At 47.7% G+C, this 24,821-nt stretch overlaps 1 protein-coding gene across 1 annotated transcript in view; it reads left to right on the plus strand.

The window, feature by feature from the left end:
- The first annotated feature begins 4,066 nt into the window (after nt 1-4,066).
- The window catches only part of LRRC63 (leucine rich repeat containing 63), a 39,777-nt gene continuing 19,022 nt past the window's right edge, over nt 4,067-24,821 (plus strand). The window contains exons 1-4 of the mRNA XM_054990278.1: nt 4,067-4,144; nt 8,055-8,163; nt 20,697-21,248; nt 23,174-23,302. Of these exons, the coding sequence (XP_054846253.1) occupies nt 8,076-8,163; nt 20,697-21,248; nt 23,174-23,302 (769 nt within the window). The 5' untranslated portion in view covers nt 4,067-4,144; nt 8,055-8,075. The remainder of the gene's footprint in view (nt 4,145-8,054; nt 8,164-20,696; nt 21,249-23,173; nt 23,303-24,821) is intronic.

Consider the following 24,821-nt stretch of genomic DNA (forward strand, 5'->3'; position numbering starts at 1 on the left):
AGCTTCTCAGAAAGTTGGCAGGGCTTGTTACTGGCTCCCCCCATCACCATCAAATGAAAAAGTTTTCTGCAGCAATAGCAGCAAAAGCCACTGGAGGATCATAAGGAATAGTAAATACCTAGGCTTTCCTTAATCGGTATGTGATTCCATTCCCCCTTCATGGCTGGGTCTCTAGTTTAGGAGTTTCCTTGCAGGGTGAGAAAATTTCCACAGAGAGAGGTGATCTCATAAGGGTCCTTTTGCAGTAGATTTCAGGCTCTTGAATGCTTGTACTAGAGTCCCAATAGCAACCTCGAATCACTGTTTTCATTGTTCTGAATGTCCCATGAGTCCCTGGGAGTGAGGAGACTTCTTAAAGATGGTTCCCTCTCTCCCCTCTCCAAGGTGGGCACAGCCATATAGGCATTCTGGTACGCCAGGTTTTGAGGAGCACCAAAAAAGCTAGGCTTACACTCAGCTCTTCCTCGTCTTGTGCTCAGCTTACCACTTTCTCAATCGGGGTGGGTAATTGCCAGAGAAAAATGCTGATCTCCCAACTAGGAGACAAAATGGCTGTCAGAAGGGCCACACTCTAGGACTTCTTCTCTCCTAGTCTCTGTTGTACTTGCCATAGAAACTAGTAGGAGAGAGGCAATGCCAGAGCATCTGTGAGGATGCTCACAGCATTAGCTACCAGCACATGCCTCTGCTCTCTCTCATGCTTCACCTGCCAGGACACAAGCAGTAGGCAAGAGGCCTTGCCAAGACATTGTAGCTGTTGAAAAGGCTTGGTATCGTATGCTTTGAATCCAGATAGCGGTTTGCCCTGTGTGTCCTCATTTGCCCCAAATTGTTCTCCTCCTGGATCACTCCAAGAGTGGCCGCTCCAGTTGTATGAGTAGCCTGCTTTCAAGGGTGGAAGCTGGTGTGGGGCATTTGGATTCTTGGATCGGAGCCAATCAGCAGCTGAGTAACATCTAGAAGTGTTTGTTCACAGCTACATAAGACCTGGGCATGCCTAGAGGCATAAGCTCTGGATGAGAAAATTCCTGGAGATTTTGTATGGTGGAGCCTGGGGAGGGCAGGGTTTGTGGAGATGAGGGACCTCAGTGATGTATACGGCCACAGAGCCTACCCCACAAAAGCAGCCATATTCTCCAGGGAAACTGATCTCTGTCAACTGGAGAGATCCCACCTGGAGGATGGCAACTCTACTTGAGCATGAGCCTAAGATCTCTTGTCTTTCTACTCCCGGCCTAAGGGTTGTATCCTACAGCTGAATGGAAAATCAGCTAGCAGAGAGAGAAGACTCCCTTGGCAATTGGAAGTCTGAGGCCCCGTTCCCCCCTCCCCTGCCTTCCTGTTTGCCTCTGCCCCACCCCTTGCTGCATTGTTAGCTGTTTTGGGTCCCCATTGGGAAGAAACAGAGGAAACAAACAGACAAACAAAACACATGAGGGATGATGAAACAGGAATCCAGTGGCATCTTAAAGACTTGCCACATTTATTGCAGTATAAATGTTTGCGAGTCTCAGACCTCACTTCATCAGATGCATTGGAGTATACATCCCTTAGGCTGATGCTTTTATATTCACAACAGAAAGGGAGGGGAGGGGAGAAGTTACAGGGAGGGACTGATAAAAAATATCTAATAAAAAGATGTTTATCTTTCTGGGGTGCTGTGCAGGAACATACCTGTGGCCTGTGGGAATTCCCTCCATGCCACAAAACTAGTTAACTGGAACTACAGCGTCTCCTGTTCCCAGTGGCAGCCAGCCAGCAAGGCCCAAAGGTTCCTTGTTTATAGAATGGAATGGCCATTCATTTCTCTGGCCAATCACAAGGAGGCTCCCATTATGTTGTTAACACTTGTCTCCAAGGTTGTCACATGACTGCTTTCGCCCTGCCCAAGCACAGCAGAATGAAAAGCTTTCTCTTTGGAAAGGTAAGGAAAATGGTTCATGTTACTACCCTCTTTGCCTCCTGAAGGCAACTGGCACCGATTGCATACACTTGGATTGGGATGCTTGGAGGAAGACAGAATGAGTCTCTCTCTGTCTCCCCCACCCCATCCCAGTTCCAAATCTTTTGGGTTTATTTAGTCCAGTAGCTGACCAACTGGAACAGCAAGGATGTTGTTTCAGTTTCCCGATTGTAGTTCTTCCCAGCGTTCACTTCTAATTCCAAGCCCTTCTCTATGTGGTGTGCTGGAGGCAAAGTTTGCCATCATTGCAGAAAGGAACAAAAAAAGAGAATCACGGGAATTAACACTAAAAAAACACCGTGGGAAACTAAGTCACAAATCAATAAACAGTCAATGTATTTTGAAGAGAAATGTCAAAAAACATAATATGAAAAGTATGTGCAAGCATGTAAACTGCCAAGGCTGCCTGTGAGGCTACAATTCATCAGTGCAACAGGTCCCATAGAAAAATCCATCTTTGGAAGAACATTTAAAGTGCAATGTGCTATAAACAGTACAACAGTACTTCTTACAAGAATAATACAAAAGTGACCATTCTAATAAATATAAAGTGGCAATGCCTCAAGTAACACCAGTTCCAATTTTAAAGTGCAAACAGGCTACAAGATTTTTAAGGGAATTGTCCAGTAGGTCCAGCCAGAGATGAAATGAAGAGTAACTGCACCGGGGGTACTAGTGTTCCCTTCCCGTTTCTGCAAATCTTCTTCCAGGCAGTTACTAAGAGGAGAACCATAATATGAAGGTGAGGAGCATTCCCGAGACAAATGAGACAAGCATATTGGCAGTGGTCGTGGGAGAAATCTGTGGGAGCCTGGCTGCCTTGGAAATGTTCCAAGCACATGTTCAGGTTTCATTTTTTTTTTAATTTCCAAGAAGTTAACCCAAGCTTTTTTTTTTGAAAGTGGAAAGGCTAAGAGTGTTGTCAGCAAAACAAACAAACCAAACCAGGAGTTTTATGGAACTTTAAGACCAACATGTTTTCATCCTAGCATAAGCTCTGTGGACTAGAGGCAGCTTCTGGGGCCATTGCTCAGTGGCAGGGCACATCTGCTTTCTGTGCACAAGGTTCCAGATTCACTCCCTGGCATCTTTAGTTAAAAGCATTGTTTGATGTGCCAGGCCTCTACCTGAGACCCTGGAGCTGGGCCAGATCGATGGGGGGGCAGGTGGGGTAGTCTGCCCCCAGCGCCACCAAAGAGGGGGCGCCAGGCACAGCTGCCAGCCTCCAGGAGTGTGCTGGTGGCAGCGCAGGCGGCTGAGCAGCCGCCCGCACCATTTGCCTGCCCTGCAGGACAGGGAGTGCACAGCAAGCCGGCCGCCCCCTCAGCGGGGCAGGCGAGTGGCACGGGTGGCCTCCCAGCCACCCACGCTACCGCCGCTCCGCTGGTGGCATGCTCCACCCCTGCGTGATGATGTCACAGAAGTGATGTCATCACCCAGCGCTGGGAGCACGCACACACTGTGCGCACGTGGGGGAGCCAGACTTGGCTTGGCAACCCTAGATCCGGCTCTGCCCTAGAGAGCTGCTGCCAGTTAGAGCAGACAGTACTGACCTTGATAGACCAATGGTCTGACTCAATTTCATGTGCTCACATCTGTTGCATGAGTGAGTTCCCACTAGGCAGTAGGAATGCAAAGAAAAAATGATTGTAAACAGTGTGGTCAAGGGGGCATGGAATGAATTGCATTTAACTCTCCCAAATGTCCAACATCAGAGGTGTCTTAATTAACCTTTGCAATGAATGCAATGTCCATTCCTCCACCTTGTTCTGCTCATCATTACTCCTGTCTGATCTAGCTAAAACTTCCTCCCCCCCCCCCCCAACATAAAGAGATTCACAGCTTCTCTTTGCTGCTGAATCTTAACTGATCTGTTTAATGTCTTGGTCTAGCAGTTCACAAAAGGAGATCATGGCTTGCAAACCTACGCTAGCCCCTCGATGATGATCTACAGTTTGCATAGGAGCCATCCCCAAAGGTGGTGTTGGCTTCTTCCACTTGGCTATAGGAAATTCTTCTGCTATTGGATCATCCCAGTGCCCGGTGGAAAAATCTTTCTGTGCTTCCTAGGAACTGGTTGGTTTATTGATGTCCCTCAACGATCTCCTCTTCCCGTGCCAGAAACTTGAAAGTAACATGTAGAGCTTCTGTCAGCTTCCTTGGAAACTGTGTCCTTCAAAGGTTTGTGATATTTTCTTAAAAACTGGTCCCTCTGTTTTTTAAATCTGTAAATAAGATATGTCAGTACTCTTCTTAATTTTCCTGTTCTTAATCCTTTCCCCACCTACCATTCACGTCAGCCACCAGAGATCAATCTATGGAAAACAGACACAACATATACAAGCATCACAATGTCTCCAGACCCGAGATTCGGTTTCGTTTTCCTGGCCATGTCGGACGCTCCTCTCCACAGGTCCGGGAGGAAGCGGCCGAGCAGCCTGACTGGGTGGTTGACCTGCGAGGGTTAACCCCCAGGACTCCCAGGTAGGGGGTCAGGGTCCGGAGCGCTGCGGGAAGAGCCCCCTGAAGTCGATCCAGGGGGTAAATAGCCCGTCTGCTCCTATGGAGGCTGGCAGACTTGCGCAGCACATTGCGTCCTGCCGGGCCATGGAGAACGGCAACAAGCAGATTTAAGGTGGAAACCTGTAAGTAAGCGGATCCCTTCTGTTACTCTAAGCGTATGCGAAGGATTGGTGGGAGTTGAAGCTTAAGAAGGCTCGGATATCTTCCCCTTCATTGAGTTTTGGAACTTAGTTGGTGGACTCCCCCCCCCCAAGATGGCGACAAAAAAGCAGAGCCCTGCTGTGGGCAAATCGGTTTCGGCTGCGTTGCAGGGGAAGGGAGAGACTCTTGAAGAGGTGGTTAAACGGTCGGTCGTTGAAGCTATGAAGCCCTTTGTTGATAAGCTAAATGAAATCGGACAAAGGGTTGGTTCAGTTGAAAATGAAGTGAAAACCATTACAGATGTAGCGCTCGAGGCAGAGGAATCTGCTTGTGAAAATGCAACACTCATGAGAGCTACAAACAAAGAAGTAAAGCTTTTGGAGAATCAATTGATAGGACTACAAGTGGATCGTGCTCAGACGGTATTGTGTTTACAGAATGTGAAGGAGGAGGAAAGTGAAAATTTAAAGGATTTGGTGTCGGAACTTTTGGCGTCATTCGCAAAGGCAACTAAAGAAGAGTTAAAAAGCGATATTCTGGAAGTCCGTCGGACATCTTCAAAATATGCAATGAAGCGTCAGCTGCCTCGCGAGATTATTATTGATTTTTCATCTAAGAAGACTCGGGACACCATTTTATACAATTCGACTAACGTGCACTTGGACTTTCTTGGCAACAAGGTTAAGATATTGAAGGACGTTCCATTTTTAGCTCGGAAAAGATGATTCAAATATAAAAGGTTTGCAGCTCTTCTGAGAAAGTGTGATATAAAATACAAATGGTTATTTCCGGAAGGCATCTGGTTTAGATATAAAGACCAAGCCTACAAGATAATATCGGAAGTACAGCTGAAGGATTTTGTGCTTAATCATCAAGAGTTCGAGCAAGAAGAAGATTCAGAATCTGAAGGGGGGAGAGGGGAGGAGGGAGTGAGCGCAGCTATTGTAGCTGTTCAAAGAGAACTGAGACCGAGACGCGGGGGGGGGGGGGGGAGAAGACCTGATCCTGACTGTAGTTTGTATCTTATAAGATCTACCAATCTAATAGCATATTAGAAAGTTTAACTTTAAATAACTGTATTATGAAGGGAATTCAATACTTGTAGTTGTAGTCTGTGTTCTTATGTTGTTTTTTCCCTCTCCCCTTGTTTCCTTTTTCCTTTTTCTGTTTGTAGTTTGGATGTTAGTAATTAGAAAATTAAAAAATATATATAAAAAAACAAAAACATTGTGGAATTCACTAGGAATACCCAATGGCGATGCACCCCCAAACTGGCATGTTCAAATTCTCCAGTCTTGCCAACCTATGGCTGTGTAGTGCACAGAATACTTGTAGTTGTAGTCTGTGTTCTTATGTTGTTTTTTCCCTCTCCCCTTGTTTCCTTTTCCCTCTTTCTGTTTGTAGTTTTGATGTTAGTAATTAAAAAATAATTAAAAAATAAACAATGTCTCCAGACCCTTCTCATGAGCTTCCCAGAAGCACCTGGCTACATAGGTACAGAATCAACAAGAAGACCAAAAACACTACCTGGTGTTATACAACATGAAATTATATTATTTAAAGTGCAGGTGATCTATTTTGTGAGTAGTTATAAAGAATTTCATTTCAATTGATTTAGCTCAGTCCATTTCACTTCAATTAATCAAGGTAAGTCTGTAATTCCAAACAAAAGTCCATATATGCAATATTATTACTATTTGTATTTCCTTTCAGGTGGATGCTGATAAGGTTCCGGTTCCTACTGTGGTAGCCGAAGGCTCCCCTCAGTTGGCTACAAGCCTGCCAGCTTGCGATCCCACGTTTCAATATCTCTTCTTCCCGGCCAATGGTTTCTTTAATTTTCCTCAAAGTTGTCCATTTCACACAGCATAATAGCAATCCAATTTCCTGTCGTCAGGACTGAGCTAGATCAGTTGAAATGAAATTTTTTATAACTACTCACAAAATAGAGCACTTGCACTTTAAATAATATAATTGCATGTTGTATAACACCAGGTAGTGTTTTTGGTCTTCTTGCAGTTTTTTGCACTTGTTGCGTTGATGCTAGTGGAGACCTTCCCTTATTGTGTAAAGAGTAATACATAGGTACAGTGCCACTAGTGAACAGCACTGCCAGTGTATAGCGGGAACCACCAGATATGGACAGTCCTACACACCATATTTTTCTTTTTTTCTTTTTCTTCTGGAAGCAGGGCCAACCCCACCCAGCAGGCAGATTCACGGAATATCAGTAAATTTCCCAATTCATACTGTAAGCCAAAGGGCACCCTCTCCTCTAGGATTCCTGTCTCTATGAGGGAAACTATATGAGACACCCAACACATGTCCTTCACATGTCGGTTTCTTGCAAGTTTCCATGGGAAGCGTAGAGAAAGAACGGCCGCTTGATGCGATTCTCCACCAGGGAGAGGAGAGAGAATCCCTTCCACCGCTCAAAGACCATATTGCAGAAGGCAGTCCAGGAAGCCAGCAGCCAGCCCCCTGTATGCCCGCCTCGCCATGTGATGGTAGTGCCCAGTGCTCCTCCTCTTCTCACCCCAACCAGGAGCTCTTGTGGCAGCCCCAGCCACCAGCTCCCCCAATGGGCTGAATTGGCCCCACACAAAGCACAGGAGCACGCCTGCTGCTGGCTCGATAACATCACTTCCTGAAAGTGATGTCATTGTATTGGTGCCAGAATTGTGCGTGTGCTTTGCATGTGCACAGGAAAACAACTCCCAGCAAGTGCCGGGTCCCCCCTTCCTTCCAGAAGAGTATAGGGACCTGGCAACCGTACCTCCAAAGCAGCCATTTCCTCCAAGGGAACTGATCTCTGTGGTCTGGACAACAGTTATAAATCCAGGAGATCTCCTGGAGGCTGGCAACCCTAATTGGAATGCTGAATCTGCACTGGGGAAAAATGGAGCCAAGTGGCCTTTGTAGTGCTGACAGCCCTGCAGAGGCTGCTTGGCTCAGATCCAGGCCACGCTGACAGTGATGACGGGTACTATGGCCCAGATCTGAGCTGAGTAGCCCCTGCGGCACTGCTAGGAACACAGGGGCTGCTGACTCAGCTTGCAAGTTGACTGCCAGTGGCCTTGCAGGACAGCGGGCCATTAGGATCTTCCCTGCTAAGCAGCCAGTCCTCCCCTGGAAAACAGTTCCTTCCCTAGCCCCCTGCAAGGTGGTTTGGGAAAAGAGGTGCTTTACTTTTCTTCAGGCCTGAAGATGCCGTTTAGTTTGGGGAAAGAGAGGTGAGAAGGGCCCGTGTGGGAAAGCGACCCTATGATGTGCTTTGGCATCCTTTAAAAAAGAGAAAAAAACTAATATTCCCCTCAGTTCCTTTCCTTTGTATAGGACCAGTGTTTTTCAAAAAGTTATTGAATTCTGTCCTGAACAAGCTTTCTCTTTTGGCTGCTAAATATTTTTTTTTCTGTTTCTTTTACAGCTGGATTAAAAACACCCAATCATGTCAGAACCAAAGCTGCTGCTCCGGAGGCCTCTTCCTCCAAAAGTGGAAATGGTACCGTTTATACCAAAGAGGAAAGACCGTAAAGGTAAAATGGCATAGTTCAAGGTTGCTGATTTTTGTTTTTGTTTGTTTGTTTGTTTGTTTGAATCATTGTATTACTCACCTTTTTTCCAAAGGAGCTCAAGTTAGCTTATAAAGGAAAATATAAACAAAAACCAATCAAGAAACAATACTTAAAACAGAGTTAAAACACTGTTAAACACAGAGTTAAAATCCATTCCACATTCAAAAAGCTGTCCTATCTAAGTCTTCAGTCACCTCCTGAAGCTAGAGAGCGAGGGGGGCCAGGTGATCACCTTGGGGAGATTGTTCCACCATCATGGGACTACCACCGAAAAGGCCTTCTCCCAGATACCCACCAACTGAGCCACTTTGGTTGATGGGAAAGTCAGGAGGGCCTCTCCCTGTGATCTTAACTCCTGGGTAGAAATGTATGCAAGGATATGGTCCTTAGGTCTTTAAAGGATAGAACCAGCGCCTTGAATTGGGTTTGGGAAGGGATTGGTAGTTGCTGTAATATCGGGGGGGGGGGGGGAGGCGGTCACATGTTCCCAATAGCTGGCCCTGACCAGCAGTCTAGTCGCAGCATTTTGCATTAGATGCAGCTTCCAAATCATAGCCTCAAGGAGAGCGTACTGCAGTAGTCTAGTCGAGATGTAATAAAGGCATGGATCACTCTAGCTAGCTCCGACTGACCCAGGAAGGGACACAGAGGATGCACCAGCCCAAGCGGAGAAAACACACTCCAAGCCACCATAGCCACCTAGTTTTCTAAGGTGACCACTGTGCCTGCAAAGAGTGGCATTTGGGAAGGGATTTCACCCAGAATCAATGGTAAACCAATGATTTCCGCAGTCGAGATTAGTTGTAACTCTGGGAGAACTCCACATTCCCCCTGGAAGTTGGCAAGCATCTCTCTCCCCTCAGCCAGGTATCATAAGAATTTGCACCCTCAATTAGGGTTGCCAGCTCCAAGTTGGGAAATTCCTGGAGATCTGGGGGGGTGAAACCTGGAAAAACCTGGAGAACGTGGAGTTTGGGGAGGGAAAGGACCTTGGCATGGCATAATTCCATAGAGTCCACCCCCCAAAGTAGCTATTTCCTCCAGGTGAACTGATCTCTGTGGCCTGGAGACTAGTTGTAATTCCAGGAGATCTCCAGCCACTACCTGGAGGCTGGCAACCCTGCCCTCAGTAGATGCTTGTAGCTTGCCTGAAGGCACAAGTTCAAAATGGGTGAGCATTTAGTGCCCCCAACCTCGTGATTGCCTTGACGGCACTCCTGGAGGTAGGGCAGCAGGCTACCACAACACCCCACTAGCTCAAAATGACCTCTTCCTGCAATTAAGTGCACACTGACTTCCAAACCTTTTCAATAAAAGACTGACCTGTTGGTTAAAGTCACTTCCACTGGGCACTCTTATCCAGAAAACTGCAAGCAGAACCAACGTGTAGTTCTGCCTGTGCAAGACCTTTCACAGCAGAAGTTGTCATTTAGCTTCATAATACTTCATTGGCAAGAGGAAGAAGGTTCTTGGAGGTGCCTTCCTTGTTTTTTAAATTGCTGTTACATGTGGCTTTTGTACAACATTATGATTTGTATCAGGGCTTTTTTTCTGGGGAAAGAGGTGGTGGAACTCAGGACCGCACAATGAGGTCACTTTAGGTCGGCTGGAACAAGGGGGGAGTTTTTTGAAGTTTAAATAGCCCTTGGTGAAAATGGTCACATGGCCAGTGGCCCCGCCCCCTGATCTCCAGACAGGGGGCGGGGCCACCGGCCATGTGACCATTTTCAAGAGGTGCCGGAACTCTGTTCTACTGCATTCCAGCTGAAAAAAAGCCCTGATTTGTACCCTTGAACACACAAGCAACTACCTTCTACTGAGTCAGAAGCTTGGTCTAGCAGAGTCAGCATTGTCTACTGTGACTGGCAGCTGCTCTCCAGAGCTTCAGGAGGAGGTCTTTCCTATCATCTCTCAGTGTGTATGATGTTGTAGCAAATTTTAGTAGTGACTTTAGATCAATCATGAAAGCACACCAGTATAGAAAAAGAGACATGAAATATATTCTTTGTGCATTTTTTTAATAAAATTTTTATTGGATTAGATGTCATTAAATTGTACATTACAATCAGTTTCCTTTAATTTTTCCAATTCTAACCCCCTCCCTTTCCCCCCTTTTGTTGACTTCCAACAGTTTTCCAACCCCTTGTCCCTTTTCCCTTACTCATTTTAAATTTATTCTATCTGTCAAACGTAGACTTTCACTTTCTTCTAAGCTTATCTATATAACACAGGGCTCCTTCTGTCTTCCTACTTACTTTAACAACTAAATAATACATATCTAAATAATACATTCTTGGCATATTTTCTTTTGATAATAATCATTTAGCTAATTTTGGTACTCTATACTCTATCTTATAATCTCATCTTCAATATGGGACAAACAATTTATCCCTCATTTAGCATAATTTTAGATACTTCTATAAACAGTACATTCAATATAAGTCAACCAATTTAACTTATACTCTATATATTACTTTTTCTACATATCTTATCTTCATACTGTTTTAATTATATAATTATATTATTCTTTGTGCATTTTTTAAAGTAACTGTTCCTGGCATGGGCCTCTCTGGCTGCACACCGGAAAAGGAGAACTTTTGGCCTTCAGGAAACATAGATAAATGGACATTCCTTAGACACATCTGCATAAACAGAGATAAGAAAGAGTGAGGGTAGAATGACCATATAAGGGGAAACTAATAAGAAGGTATGAACAGGATAGAATTGCAGATGTTCTGTTGCAACATCGCACAAGAAAACATGATAATAATAAATAATAGCCTGGCCCCAGAGCCTGGCAGCAGCCCTGGAACTTGAAGGGGTAGATCCCTATTGCACCACTCCCAGAAACCTTACCTGAGCAGGCAGCAGGAAAGGTACCAATATTAAATAATAGCTTGGCCCAGAGCCTGGCAGCAGCCCTGGAACTTGAAGGGGTAGATCCTTATCCCACCACACACAAAGAAAATTCAAGCTCCAATGCACTCTCTCTATCAAAATGCTAACAGCAACTCCCTCCCTCTCCACTGTGTGCAAACTAAGCCAGAGCTGGGATCCCCCCTCCCTCCCTGCTCTTTGTTCCCTTGTAACAAATTTGGAGCTCCGCACTTGAAAAGAAGACCTGCCTATCAAGCTAAGTTGGGCTTAGATTGGGGTTTCCAGGGCAACAGCAGGAGTTCAGACAGAGTTCAGACAATCCCTGCCTAAGTTGCCAAGGGAATTGATTGCAGGTGCCAGACTGTCTGGCTTGACGAACAGCAACGAACAGCAACGAACAAGGCTTGCAACGACCACCTGTTCGTTTAGAATGGGGCCTCACAAACAGCTAGTTCTCGAACAGCAGATTGGGCTGTTCATGGCTTTTTTTGTTGGTATTGCTGTTCGTGCCCATCTCTAATTGTTAGTTCATCTTCGTTCTTCTGTGCCTCCACACATGGGGACTGCGCAGGCGCAGGCCAGCCGCCGGAGAATTTTCTAGAGCTTCCAAGGCTCCGAAGGGGCCGTTTGTCGCGTGCCTCAGCGACCGTCTTCCCGCCCAAACGGTCACGTGATCCTACAGCGACCAACGGCCCCTTCCCTCAGTTCTCTTCTTGCCGCCGCTTGGAGAGAACGTGAGCTTCGTTGCTCTGTGCTTTTGTGCTTCGTGCTTACTCTAACTGATTGCTTGGCTTTTGACTTCGGACTTCGTGACCTCGACTATTCTTTGGATCTCGCTTTGGACTTTGACGTGGACTCGGTAATTTGACTCGGACTGTTTTTGACCCTTCTTTCGCGTGCCCCTGAAGATGGCCTCTACGGCTCTCTTCAAGCATTGCCTAAAATGCCACACTAAAATGGCCAAATCCGATGGCCATGATTTGTGCCTTTTTTGCTTGGGGGAGACCCACAATGTCTCGGCCTGTAGGATCTGCCAGGGTTTCACCAGCAAGGCCCGGCAGGATCGCAAGGCCCGGCTAAATTCCTCGCTGTGGCAGAAGGTCATGTCGGAGGGAACCCCGTTACGTCCGTCCAAGGCCGGCCCTAGCCCCTCTGCCGAACGGCAATCAAGAGCTGGCTCAGTGGCCTCCGCGAGGTCGGGGTCGAAACCGCTGCCCCCGAGTGCCTCGGCATCGAGAGCGGCCTTTCCAGCGCAGGGACCGGTGCGGCCGCCCCGTAGCGCGTCATCTACCAGGTCGGATCCGAGACCAGCTTCGGAACCGAGGGTCCTGGTACCGAGTCCCCGGTCGGAACCGACGACCGGTTCGATCCCGATCAAGGCGAAGAGGTCGAAGCCGAGGTCCCCTTCGAAGGCGAGGAGCGCGTCGGTTCCGAGGTCTTCTTCGGAACCAGTGAAGAAGAAGAAGAAGACCAAGCATCACCGGTCGCCGCGTCCCGCTCCTCAGGAGGAGGTCATCGTGCTTCCTCACACGCCTTCCCCTCATCTGGGCTCCCCGGAGCCAGAAGACATCTCCGTGCCGGTGCCGGATCCGATGGCCTTCGAGACGGTGCCCGCAGAATTCTCTTCGGGACCGGAGCCGAGTCCGCGCCGTCAGAGCCGACCATCGCTTCCCCTTCGGTCGCCGAGGCTGGAACCGAGCCCGTCCCCTCGTCGGAGCCGTCCGTCGCCTGCCCGTCCGTCTCCACCTCCGGTCGGTCGTGAGCGGCATGGTTCCGGGGACAGTGTCCGATCTGTCCGGTCCGCTGCGTCCCGGCATCGACAGGCTTCCTACCTCCCCTCGCCATACCGTTGCCAATGGGAGGGGGCACCTGCGGGCTTCTCCGTGTCGGAACCGAGGCCTTCGACATCGAGGTCGGCGTGGGCTCCCCCTCCGCTTCAGGTTCCGGAATCCCAGTTCGGTTCCGATGAGGAGGAAGTGGGGAGCTTTGGCGGCTACCAGTCGGAGTCCTGGTCCGAACCATCGCCGGCTGAGGAGCTAGTGCCATCGGCGGACTCGCCATTCGAGGACCTCCGCATCTACGCCGACCAGATGGCTAGGATGGCCAAGGCTCTCGAGATGGACATCTCTTCGGCAGTCCCCCAGACCAAGGACAAGCTCCTCAAACGGATTTACGGGGACAATCCGGCGTACGTTGGCTTCCCCATGCTCGAGGGTATTGAGGAGATTGTGGAGAAGGTGTGGCAGGTGCCCTGTGATCAACCTCCAACGTCCAAGCGCATCGAGCAGCTTTACAAGATCAAGCAGGGCACCTGGCCGGCATTGGTGAAGCACCCTCCACCTTCCTCCTTGGTGACAGAGGAGTTCAACCCCCGACGATCAGGTCACTCCTCGGTGCCTGCCGATAAAGAGGGCAAGAAGCTGGATGCCATGGGCAGGCGCCAGTACATTGTTTCTTCACTGGGTCTGAGGATTGCCAACTACCAGACCATCATGGCAGGGTACCAGCTGTACCTCTGGGAGAAGTTGGCATCCTATACACGAGACCTCCCTCCTGAGCAGAAGGCTGTGGTGTCCCTGCTGCAGACGGAGGCTGTGAGGCTGTCTAAGCAGCAGATGAACGCTGGGAGCCACGCTGCTGACACTGCTGCTAGAGGGATGGCGTCGGCGGTGGTCCTCAGGCGCCACTCCTGGTTGCGGTCTACGGCCCTGTCCCAAGAGGTGCGTTCCAGGGTGGAGAGCATGCCATTTGAAGGGGACTCGCTGTTCTCCAAATCGACCGACGAGACCCTGAAAAAGAAAAAGGAGGACAGACAGACGGCGCGGTCTTTGGGTCTGGCTCCAGCGGACAAGCCCTCCTCCAGGTCACGGTACGCTCCCCGGTCTGGCCCTTACCACTACCAGGGCAGATACCAACAGCAGCGGCCGGGCTACCATCAGTATCCTGCCTACCAGCAGCGGCCTTACCCTCCCGCACAACAGCAGAGGAGGCGTCGGCCCTTCAAGCCTCGTCAGGCACAGCAACCGGCCCAGCAGAAAGACCAGCAGGGCGCCGGGAGGCAGTACTGACGGGTCGCGCCAGCCGTATCCCCGAACTTTTCGGACAGACTTAGTCCACTCCTCTCTGAGTGGGAGTCAATAACATCTGACTCATGGGTCTTAACTATTGTTGAACTGGGATACGGGCTGGAGTTTGTTGAGCTGCCTAGATGCAGTTCACCCCTGACAGCTGTCAATAACACTATGGCCGAGCTGGATGCGGAGATCGTGTCGCTCTTGGCCAAGGGTGCTGTGGAGGAATTGCCCTATGAGGACTCTGTAAAGGGTTTCTTCTCTAGGTTCTTCCTGGTCCCTAAGAAGGATGGGGGCTTACGTCCCATTTTAGATCTGAGGGGCCTTAATGCCTTCCTCAAGGTGACCAAATTCAAAATGGTTACGTTGGCGGCTGTGATCGCCTTGCTGAAACAGGGAGATTGGTTTGCGGTTCTTGACTTAAAAGACGCATACTTTCACGTGGGCATACGGAAGGAGCACAGGAAGTACCTGAGCTTTGTTTACCGGCAAAGGGTTTTCCGGTATAAGGTGCTCCCCTTTGGCCTGTCCACTGCCCCACGAGTGTTCACTAAATGTGTGGCCCCTGTGGTTTCCTTCCTACGGGAAGAAGGCTGTACCATCTTTCCGTACCTCGATGACTGGCTCATCGTGGCTGAATCGGAGTCTAGGCTGGTGCAGGACATTGGCTTGGTACTTAGCACTTGCCAACGCCTGGGGCTCCTGGTGAACTTGGAGAAATCCAAGCTGGTGCCCAGCTGCAAGGTGTCCTACATTGGTGCACTTTTAGACTCTGTGGAGGGTAAGGCCCTGCTCCCCTTGGAGAGGGCTCGGTCCCTAAGGGGTCTAGTGTCCATGTTTAAAAGGAACCGGTTCCAGTCTGTGCGCACTATCCAGTGCTTACTAGGGCATATGGCAGCGGCCACCTCTGTGGTGCCTTTCGCTAGGCTGCGTATGCGCCCTCTCCAGAACTGGTTTGTGCGGAGGTATGATGCTCTGCTGCACCCTCCGTCCCTCAAATTCTCTATCCCGAGGGTCATCCTCTCCTCCTTGGACTGGTGGCTGTCTGATGACAACTTGTTTAGAGGGACCCCTTTTGGGTATCAACACCATGACATCACGGTTACCACTGATGCCTCTCTGTTGGGATGGGGGGCTTACTGTGGTGATGTGTCTGTGCAAGATGTCTGGTCTGACAGGGAAAAGACCCTCCATATCAATGTGCTTGAACTAAGGGCCATTCGTTTTGCACTTGTGTCTCTTACAGCACTGCTGAGAAATCGTCAGGTCTTGGTGCAGACGGACAACACGACTGCCATGTACTACGTGAATCAGCAGGGGGGCACAGTGTCCATGGCCCTGTGCCGGGAAGCCACACTCACTTGGCAGTGGGCTATCAAGAACGGCGTGTCGCTCCGTGCTATACACGTGGCTGGGTCAGACAATGCCCGGGCAGATGCCCTCAGCAGGGCCCCTTTACTAGACCACGAGTGGGAACTGAACGGAGAGTGCGTTGGGCCGATCTTCCGGATGTGGGGTCATCCAGTGATAGACGTGTTCGCCACTGCGGCAACCACCAAGGCCCACACGTTCTGTTCCAGGGCAGGGAGCGACCCCCTCTCTGTTGGGGATGCCTTCCAGTTTACGTGGACGCAGGGCTTGCACTACATGTTTCCTCCGTTCCCCTTGATTCCCAGGGTCCTGTGCAAGATAGAGGAGGACGGGACGGACTGCATCCTGGTGGCCCCCTTCTGGCCACGGCAGGTTTGGTTCCCGAAGCTCCTGCGGATGTCCCAACGGACATATGTGAGTCTGCCCCCTCGGCAAGACCTTCTCCTAAACGGGAGCCTAGTCCACCACGATCCCAGGAAGCTGCACCTAACGGCGTGGCGGATCATTCCTCCCCGGTAGGCTTTACTGACAAGGTGCAGAGAGTCCTCCTGAACGCCCGTCGGCCATCCACTAGGCGCGCTTATGCGGCCAAGTGGCGCAGGTTTGAACTTTGGGCACTTGCTAAAGGAGTGGTGCCTGACAGCAGTCCCTTGGGGGTTGTATTCGAGTATTTGTGCCACTTGCGTGGCCTGGGCTTGAAGGTGTCCTCCCTCAAGGTCCACCTGGCAGCGATATCAGCTGCTCACACCCGAGTTGAGGGTGCTACAGTGTTTTCTCACCCACAATCCCGCCAGTTCCTTAAGGGCATGTACAATCTTTACCCACCTGTGTCGGCGCCAGTGCCTCAGTGGTCACTGTCTTTGGTGCTCTCACGTCTCATGTTGCCTCCGTTTGAACCTATGGCTACATGCCCCTTGGATATGCTATCCTACAAGGTAGCATTCTTGGTGGCCGTCACGTCGGCCAGGAGGGTCAGTGAGCTGTCTGCACTGTGGTCTGACCCCCCTTTTCTTGTGTTTCATCCCAACAAGGTGGTCCTGCGTCCCTGCCTCGGGTTCTTGCCCAAGGTGGTCTCCGCCTTCCACCTCTCGCAGGATATCTCACTGCCTGCATTTTTTCCTCAACCTTCCTCTAAGGGGGAAAAGGCCCTTCATTCCCTAGACTTGAAGAGGGCCCTAGCCTATTACCTGGATAGGACGAAGGAATTCCGCTCCTGTCCTCACCTGTTTGTATGTTTTGGGGCCAAGGACAAGGGTAACAGAGCTTCCTCACAGACCCTGTCTAGGTGGATTGTGACGGCCATTAGCAAGGCCTATTCCCTGGCAGGGGTGGCTTGCCCGCTCCATGTCAGAGCCCACTCCACGCGGTCCCAAGCATCCTCTTCGGCACTCCTCAGGGGGGTGCCCCTGGTTAACATTTGTAGAGCAGCCACATGGTCCTCTGCAGACACCTTTGTCAGGCATTACGCCGTTGATGTCAATGCGGAGCAGGATGTATCTGTGGCCAAGGCTGTCTTACACTCCCTTTTTTCCTGAGGGAGTTTTGGAATGACTTTCTTGGCGTACCTGCTGGGTACCCTTGAGTGAAAGTGTGTATATATGTACCTGGGGGTGTGTATATATGTAAATATTGAATATTTATGTGTCCTTACACAGTTTTTTACATAGATGTATATATGCATATCTATTTATTGTTGTTCTTGTTTGTTCAATAAAATTGTGTTGGACTTCACCCCCGCCTTCCTTATTGTGTGAAGCTTGGTACACTCCCATGTGTGGAGGCACAGAAGAACGAAGATGAAAACAGGGTTAACATACCTGTAACTTGTGTTCATCGAGTTCTTCTGTGCTGACACACAACCCTCCCTCCTACCCCGCTGTGAACTCCAATGCACAATACTGTGATGGCTGTAACGGATATTGGTGTTTTTAAGGTGTTATGGCTGAAGTGTGTTGGTCAAGCGGCGGCAAAGGAGAACTGAGGGAAGGGGCCGTTGGTCGCTGTAGGATCACGTGACCGTTTGGGCGGGAAGACGGTCGCTGAGGCGCGCGACAAACGGCCCCTTCGGAGCCTTGGAAGCTCTAGAAAATTCTCCGGCGGCTGGCCTGCGCCTGCGCAGTCCCCATGTGTGTCAGCACAGAAGAACTCGATGAACACAAGTTACAGGTATGTTAACCCTGTTCTACTTGGGTCAAACTGTGAACTTAATGTGCACCATATCTTGGAACTTTCAGCTTGGTTGGAGGAACAGTACTCTGTGTCAAGCATACCGTAGAAAAAGAGAAGGCACATTCTGAGTGGAGCAGGACAACTTTTTATGACCTGGCTCCAGGGCTCTGGGGGTCCCCATATGTATTGGTTTATATTGCCTGATAGTAGACAAACAAGGTTACCCTCTTCTAATATTTACCTTTACCTAGAGCTACCCAATGTTATGTCTAGTTTTTTCCACAAGTGATGTTCTGCAGACACCATCATGCCCCCCATATACCTGCCTCCGAAGCTCCCATTTGTTGGCAGGCACGACCTGGGAACTCTAAGTGCTATAGACTATATAATATCTATAGCTATTATATTGATATTCCAATAAACTATATTATTATATACTACTATATGCTATATCATCATCATTTTCTATGTACTTAAGGTAAAGGTGCAAGCACCCTGTGCAAACACCGAGTCATTACTGACCCATGAGGGGACGTCTCATCACGACGTTTTCTTAGCAGACTTTTTACAGAGAGGTTTGCCATGGCCTTCCCCAGTCATCTACATCTACCCCCAGGAAACTGGGTACTCATTTTACCAACCCTGGAAAGATGGAAGGCTGAGTCAACCTTGAGCCGGCTACTTGAATTAGTTAACAAAGACAAGCAGGAGGAACTCAGGTTCCCTTTAAGAATTCACCCCTGAGGGCAGTTGTTTACCAGCCTTTTGACTGAAGCGGTTGCAAATTTGGCAAGCTGAGAATGAAATATGAAAATTTTCCTGTGAGAAAGTGGTGACGAAACATGAAAGTAGCTAGCATCATGTCGGGAATTTGGGACTCTTTGGAGGGTACTCCTGCGTTGAAACTGCACAGTGGGGTCCCACTTACAACTAGAATACACATTCACTCAGGACGTGACCACTTTTAGAGAGCTATGTCCTGCTGTACCTGTGGAAGAGAAAAAACTAGAATGAAATAACTTCAGTTTAATCTGACCATTTATATGCCACAGAGGAACAGGGCTGGATCGACAGGGGGGCAGGGGGGATAGTCTGCCCCTGGCGCCGCCAAAGAGGGTGCGCCAAGCACAGCTGCCTGTTGGGGAGAAAGGTTAAAAATAGCTTTACTTCAGAGGTGCAATGGATCTTGAATCAATAGAGAGTCAGCACACGAGTTTAGCTTTTAAAAAACATTTACTTCTAAAGGAAAAGGGTCACAGGATTGCCTACAAAGTAACAAATATCTGGAGCTACATTTTTCACTACTGTTTACAACAAAAAGCTGGGATAACAGAATGGAGAATCTTCTTCTTCCTTCTTCTTCTTGACCCTGAAAAGAAAGTCACCTGACCTGTTGACCAATAACAGTTTACAAACACTCTCAAGTTTCCCGGGCTTGCAGATTATTGGCTTGGAGCCAGGTTCCCCTTCCAGGTCAATCTAAACAATAGCATGGTAAGTAAACACATTAACCCCATAATGACTGAATCTCAGACCTTGCAACACACATATATTCCAACACTGCCAGCCACCAGGAGCACGCAGGAGCTGGCGGCAGCAGCGCGGGCGGTACAGCAGAGGGTTGGGAGGCCGCCCACGCCATTCGCCTGCCCCACTGATGGGGCGGCTGGCTTGCCATGCATGCAGGACAAGGAGCGTGTGGCAAGCTGGCTGCCCCTTCAGTGAATGGCACAAGCAGGCGAATGGCGCGAGTAGCCTCCCAGCCCTCTGCTCAGCCACTTGCGCTGCTGCCGCCGGCTTGGCAGCGCACTGTGCGCCGGGGCAGCTGACTTGTCACACGGGTGGCGCACCCAACCCTGCGTAATGACGTCATGGAAGTAACGTCATCACGCAGCTCTGGGAGCATGTGCGGGGAGGCCGGGCTTGTGTTGCCCTGGGTGCTGGCAACCCTAGATCCGGCCCTGCAGAGGAAGAGTATAATTCACCTCCACCACCCCTCTCTGGAATTGTATATGAACTGTGGGTCTTTTGTATGTACCATTGTGTACGTATTGAATTTTGTATACCCTATATCATTGTTTATTTAGGATTGAACTATAGCCGTCAGTATTAAGTGTACTATCTCTTTAAATTAGCTCTGGTTACAATGAGATGTGAAAAAAGTTTATGAATTTGTATTTACCTGCTTATTTCCTGTAAAGATGATGTGGTGAAATATATTTTTGTACTTGCACATACTTGTTTGCACTTGCACTTCAGTAGAATCATTAACGTTTGTTAAGAGAAAGTTAATGTGTATTGTATTAATTACGGGGATTAAGATCTTTGTTGGAGGCTACTTGAACCCAGCTTCCACCAGGATCGAACTCAGGTCATGATCAGAGCTTAGGCTGCAGAACTGCAGCTTACCACTCTGCACCACGGGGCTTGTTTCTATGTACTTAAATTTGCTATATTATCTACTGACAGCATGTGGAGTGGGAGAAATGCAGGACAAGTTTCCCCCCCGGGTAACTTCTTTGTAGTCCTGCTGCCTTCCAAGTCTGTCTGCCTGCTTTGTCCCTCCACCACCCCATCTTCCTTTATCTCACCCGTTTCTTCTTGTTACTTGCTATCCTCTTTCCAAAACCTGCACAGTTCTTTTCACATGCATCTTTCCCACTCTATTTGTCAAGACATCTTCCCATTTTTCCTTTACATCATTCCTCAAAAACTTACTTTATATAAATTGATATGCATTTCTATCATATGTTTCCACCTTGATTTCTACTTGATTTGGAATTGCAAATGAGCATCTGTATCTATATCTATATCTATATCTATGGAATGTACAAACCGATTCACTCTTCTTAAAAGGTCAAGTTAATTGTTGTATTGCATGTTGTTGGGGACAGTGTATGAAGAGATATTATATATTGTTATTATATATTGATAGTTATTATATATTGATAGCCTACATTTGCTTTTTTATGTGTCTTGTCTTGATTACTTCTGCCATACATCCAGGGGATGATGATGAAGATAAAGAATCCAAAGACATTCCTGGAGACAGTAGAGCCACGGATGTCCAACTTCCAATATCTGCGAAGAGCCATCAAGTTCTTTTGTCTTTGCCTGACTCCATTGGTTATACACCAAGCAATTTGGACTATGGTTCTGGCTCCCAGTTGCCAAGCCCGGAACCAAGCTATCTCCATCTAGACAGTATTAAGAAAAACGTTGTTATTCCTCTGCAGTCTAGCGGGCCTCCCAGCTTTCCGTTGCATAAACGCCGCATTCCCTTGCGACTGAAACTTCCTGCACTGAAGTTTCGCCGGTTGTTTTTAACATCAGATTTTATCCTGAAAGGTTTTACTGCAGAGGTCTCTCGTGGTTCACAACGTGCAAAATCTGGATATAAAAAGCCAATGATTTCTCATCTTAACTATGAAGTATGTAGTCGCCAGCTGATACAGGAATTACAGAGGAGCGGCCAAGTGGAAGTCAATAGAATACTACTTCCAGCGGCGGGTTTCCCATTTGCTGCAACAAGAATACCTGACAGTCAAATGCAATTAGGTATCACATAGGACAGTTATAAAGTTCCCGGGTTGCCTTATGCTATGCATTTATCTTCTGCTTCTTTAAATTGTTTCACTTCAGTCCTGGCGCAATGCCGTCATTTCTGGTGTAACCAGAAGTGGTGGCATCGCATGGAGCACAGGAACACGTGTGCCTCCATTTGCCCAGGCTGCCTGCTGATGGCGGCAATCTTCAGGTGGTTTGCCTCCTCCCAGCAATCGCTGGTGATTGGCGGGCAGAGAGGCAAATTGCCAGGAGTTTGCCTGCCACCATCAGCCACCTGGTAAGCCTACCTGTTCTCCATTTTATCTTCTCAGTACCCCAGTGTGATGAGAGGTAAGGATGGGGAGAGGGGATTGGCTCCATCTCACCCAAGTAACTTCTTGGATGAGTGAGAAGTTGAACTTGAGTCTCCGCAGTTCTAGTTCACCACTCTAATCTTGGGATCCTAACCTTATTGAGCCCTTTGGGAATTTTGAGAGAGAGTAACGAACACCAACCAAAATGGCTGGCGTAGGAGGCAATTGCAAAATATTGGGAGGTCCCAAGCCAAGTTTTCTTCTGTGATGAGAGCAGCTATTTCCAAATGGGTGCTCTCTGCAGAAAGGTCTTCCTGGGAGCTTTTGAAATACCTTCTCCTCCCCTTTGCTTTGGTTTATTTAATTTATTTATACCCCATCCTTTCCCCGACACCGACAGGGACCCAAAGCAGCTTACATTGTTCTCCGTTTTATCCTCACAATGACCCTAAGTTAGGCTGCGAGTGTGTGACTGGCCCAAGGTCATTCCGTGAACTTGCGTGGCAAAGTGGGTATTTCAACCTGGCCCTCCCAGATCCTAGTCCAACCATTGCACCATGTTGTTTTGGGAAAGAATGAGGTGGGCATCAGGAAAGATATCTGTGGGAACATGGCGCCCGTGGGTGCCAGATTGGAGATCACTGCTCTAACCATTACACAACACTAGATCTAACTCTAATTTGTTGTGGCATACACATTTGGGTGCCTCAACAAATTTGGGCTTGTTTCCCAGTAACTGGGATTCTAAACTATGATCAGGGCTCATTTCGAGGGGGAACGCACAGGTACGCAGTTCCAGTAGTTCCCCAAAGAGGTCACATGTCAGGTGGCTCTGCCCACCTGACTCTCAGCCATTTTGGGCCCAGTTTTGGCCCTGAGTAGCTAGGATTAGGTCCAAAACAGCCAGGATAGGTGATGTTAGGGGGTGTGGCATCTGCAAATCAGTCATGCTAATGACACACTTCTGGTGATGTCAAGGGGTGTGGCATATGCTAATGAGTTGTGCTAATGAGTTATGCTAAAGAGTTCCTCCAGCTCTTTTTCTACGAAATGACCCCTGACTAGGATTAAACCAGGCTATCCTAGGAGAAAGAAAAGGATCAGTATTTTTAAATAAACTACAATTTGTGTTTTATCTATATAATTAATGCTCTAATGCCACTTGTTACCACCAACAAGCAGAGTTAACTCATTATTAAATTAGCAATATATCGTGTACAATGTTCTAAAGTGGGATAAATGTTACACATTTTTTTGAGAAAAAATACGAGTGTATTCTTCTAAGTCCTACAAGGGCTCTGTTTAATTATGAATTAATGTTTTCATAGCTTGATGTAATAATTAAGTATGGACTGTAAAAAAAGAAAGTGTTTAACTTTGATTTAGGTTAGAGATTTATAGTGCAATCCTAAACAGTATTACACTTTTCTAGGCCTATTGACTTCAAGAGACTTAGAAGGGTGTAACTCTGACATATTTCCTACTACGTGCTCTAAATTCAAAATAGCTAACTTTAAAAGCCTAAACTAGCAAACCTGCATCCTAAGGGTCTTCTATTATCTGAGTACATTTCTCTTGTATTTGAACTGGATCCATTCTAATCTAGCTCATTATATTTTTTAGAAAAGTTTCTGGAGCAGGCCTTAGTAACTTCCGAGACAGCTGAAATCTCAGAAAAAGATGCAAAAAAAAAATTACCATTCCACCATGTCGAATGGGAAAAAAGAAAAAAGAGGATGGTGACTTGCTCAGGTAAAAAGAAGGTTATACTTCTCATTTTGAGAAAGCAAATCAGTTGTTATCATAGACCTAAAAGTTCCAGTGATGTTCCCATCCACATAAAATAGTGTAAAAAAAATCTGTGACAGGAAAATGTTCTTGCAGTCAATAGACCATAGTGAGGGACTGTAAGCATTCACAGTTAACTTTCAGACAGCATCCTGATTTCCTCTCTGAGCCAAGCTACAAGTGACGCCTGACATAGGTTGGACGCTTGTCAGCTTACCTCAAGTTTTGATGGGAAATGTAGGCGTCCTGGTTTTACAGCTTGGCTCTCCATTACAGCTGCAAGACCAGGATGCCTACATTTCCCATCAAAACTTGAGGGAAGCTGACAAGTGTCCAACCTGTGTCATTCGTCACTTGTAGCTTGGCTCTCAGTCAAAACGCATATACATTTTCCAACCACTGCAAACAATGTAGCTGTATATGTTACAAATTTATTTTGCCACAAGATCAAAGCAAAAAGCTGTGAAAACTAACTAGAAAAACAATTAAGGAAAGTCTAAGGCCATGTAACTCGTTTCTTTAACTAGCCTGGAGCAAATTAAGGTATATTTTATAAAGTCATATTTATTATAAGGGCTTTTTTTTCTGGGAAAAGAGGTGGTGGAACTCAGTGGGTTGCCCTCGGAGAAAATGGTCACATGGCTGGTGGCCCCGCCCCCTGATCTCCAGACAGAGGGGAGTTTAGATTGCCTTCCGTGCAGGGCAATCTAAACTCCCCTCTGTCTGGAGATCAGGGGGCGGGGCCACCAGCCATGTGACCATTTTCAAGAGGTTCCGGAACTCCGTTCCACCGTGTTCCAGCTGAAAAAAAGCCCTGTTTATTATACTGAACAAACAATTCTTCTAGTAAACTTTATAATTGTATATAACCAATAACAAGCTCAGACAGGACAAATTCAAGACCAGTTGAACAGAGTAAGTGACCATTCATTCAAAATGCTTATGCACCATAAGAGAATCTCCAATATACACTCTGCTTTGTCCCATTTCTAGATAACTGACATATATATATAAATTTAATTTGGGTATGAATATACCAGCCTATTCTGCCAGCAGCTATGTAAATCCTCAAATCTGAGCCTACACAAAAGATATACGGATGGATCCACTCCTCTGAAGGAGAAAGTTCCAAAGGGTAGCAACAAAGTAAAATAGAAGTCCAATAGTGCTTCAGAGACTGACGATGTTTCTTCTAGAGTCAGAGCTCACTTCATCAGATGCACTGGAATGTACGCCCGCAAGGCCAATTAATTTATATTGATGGTTTGCAAACAACAGAAAAACAAGGAGGCAGGAGGCATTACAAAGAGAGGCCAGTTTATAAAGTTTTGGATCTGGTTTTCATAATGCATGCTGTGCTTTCTTATATCAATTTTTGTGTGAATCCACAGTTGGAAGCGATCTACGTTATTTGGTTTTAAACTGGCCTCTGCTTGTTACATGTCCCACCCACCCCCGCCCCAATACACAGCCTTCAAAGGCT

Source organism: Eublepharis macularius, chromosome 1 (genome assembly GCF_028583425.1).
Source record: "Eublepharis macularius isolate TG4126 chromosome 1, MPM_Emac_v1.0, whole genome shotgun sequence".
Lineage (NCBI taxonomy): Eukaryota > Metazoa > Chordata > Lepidosauria > Squamata > Eublepharidae > Eublepharis > Eublepharis macularius.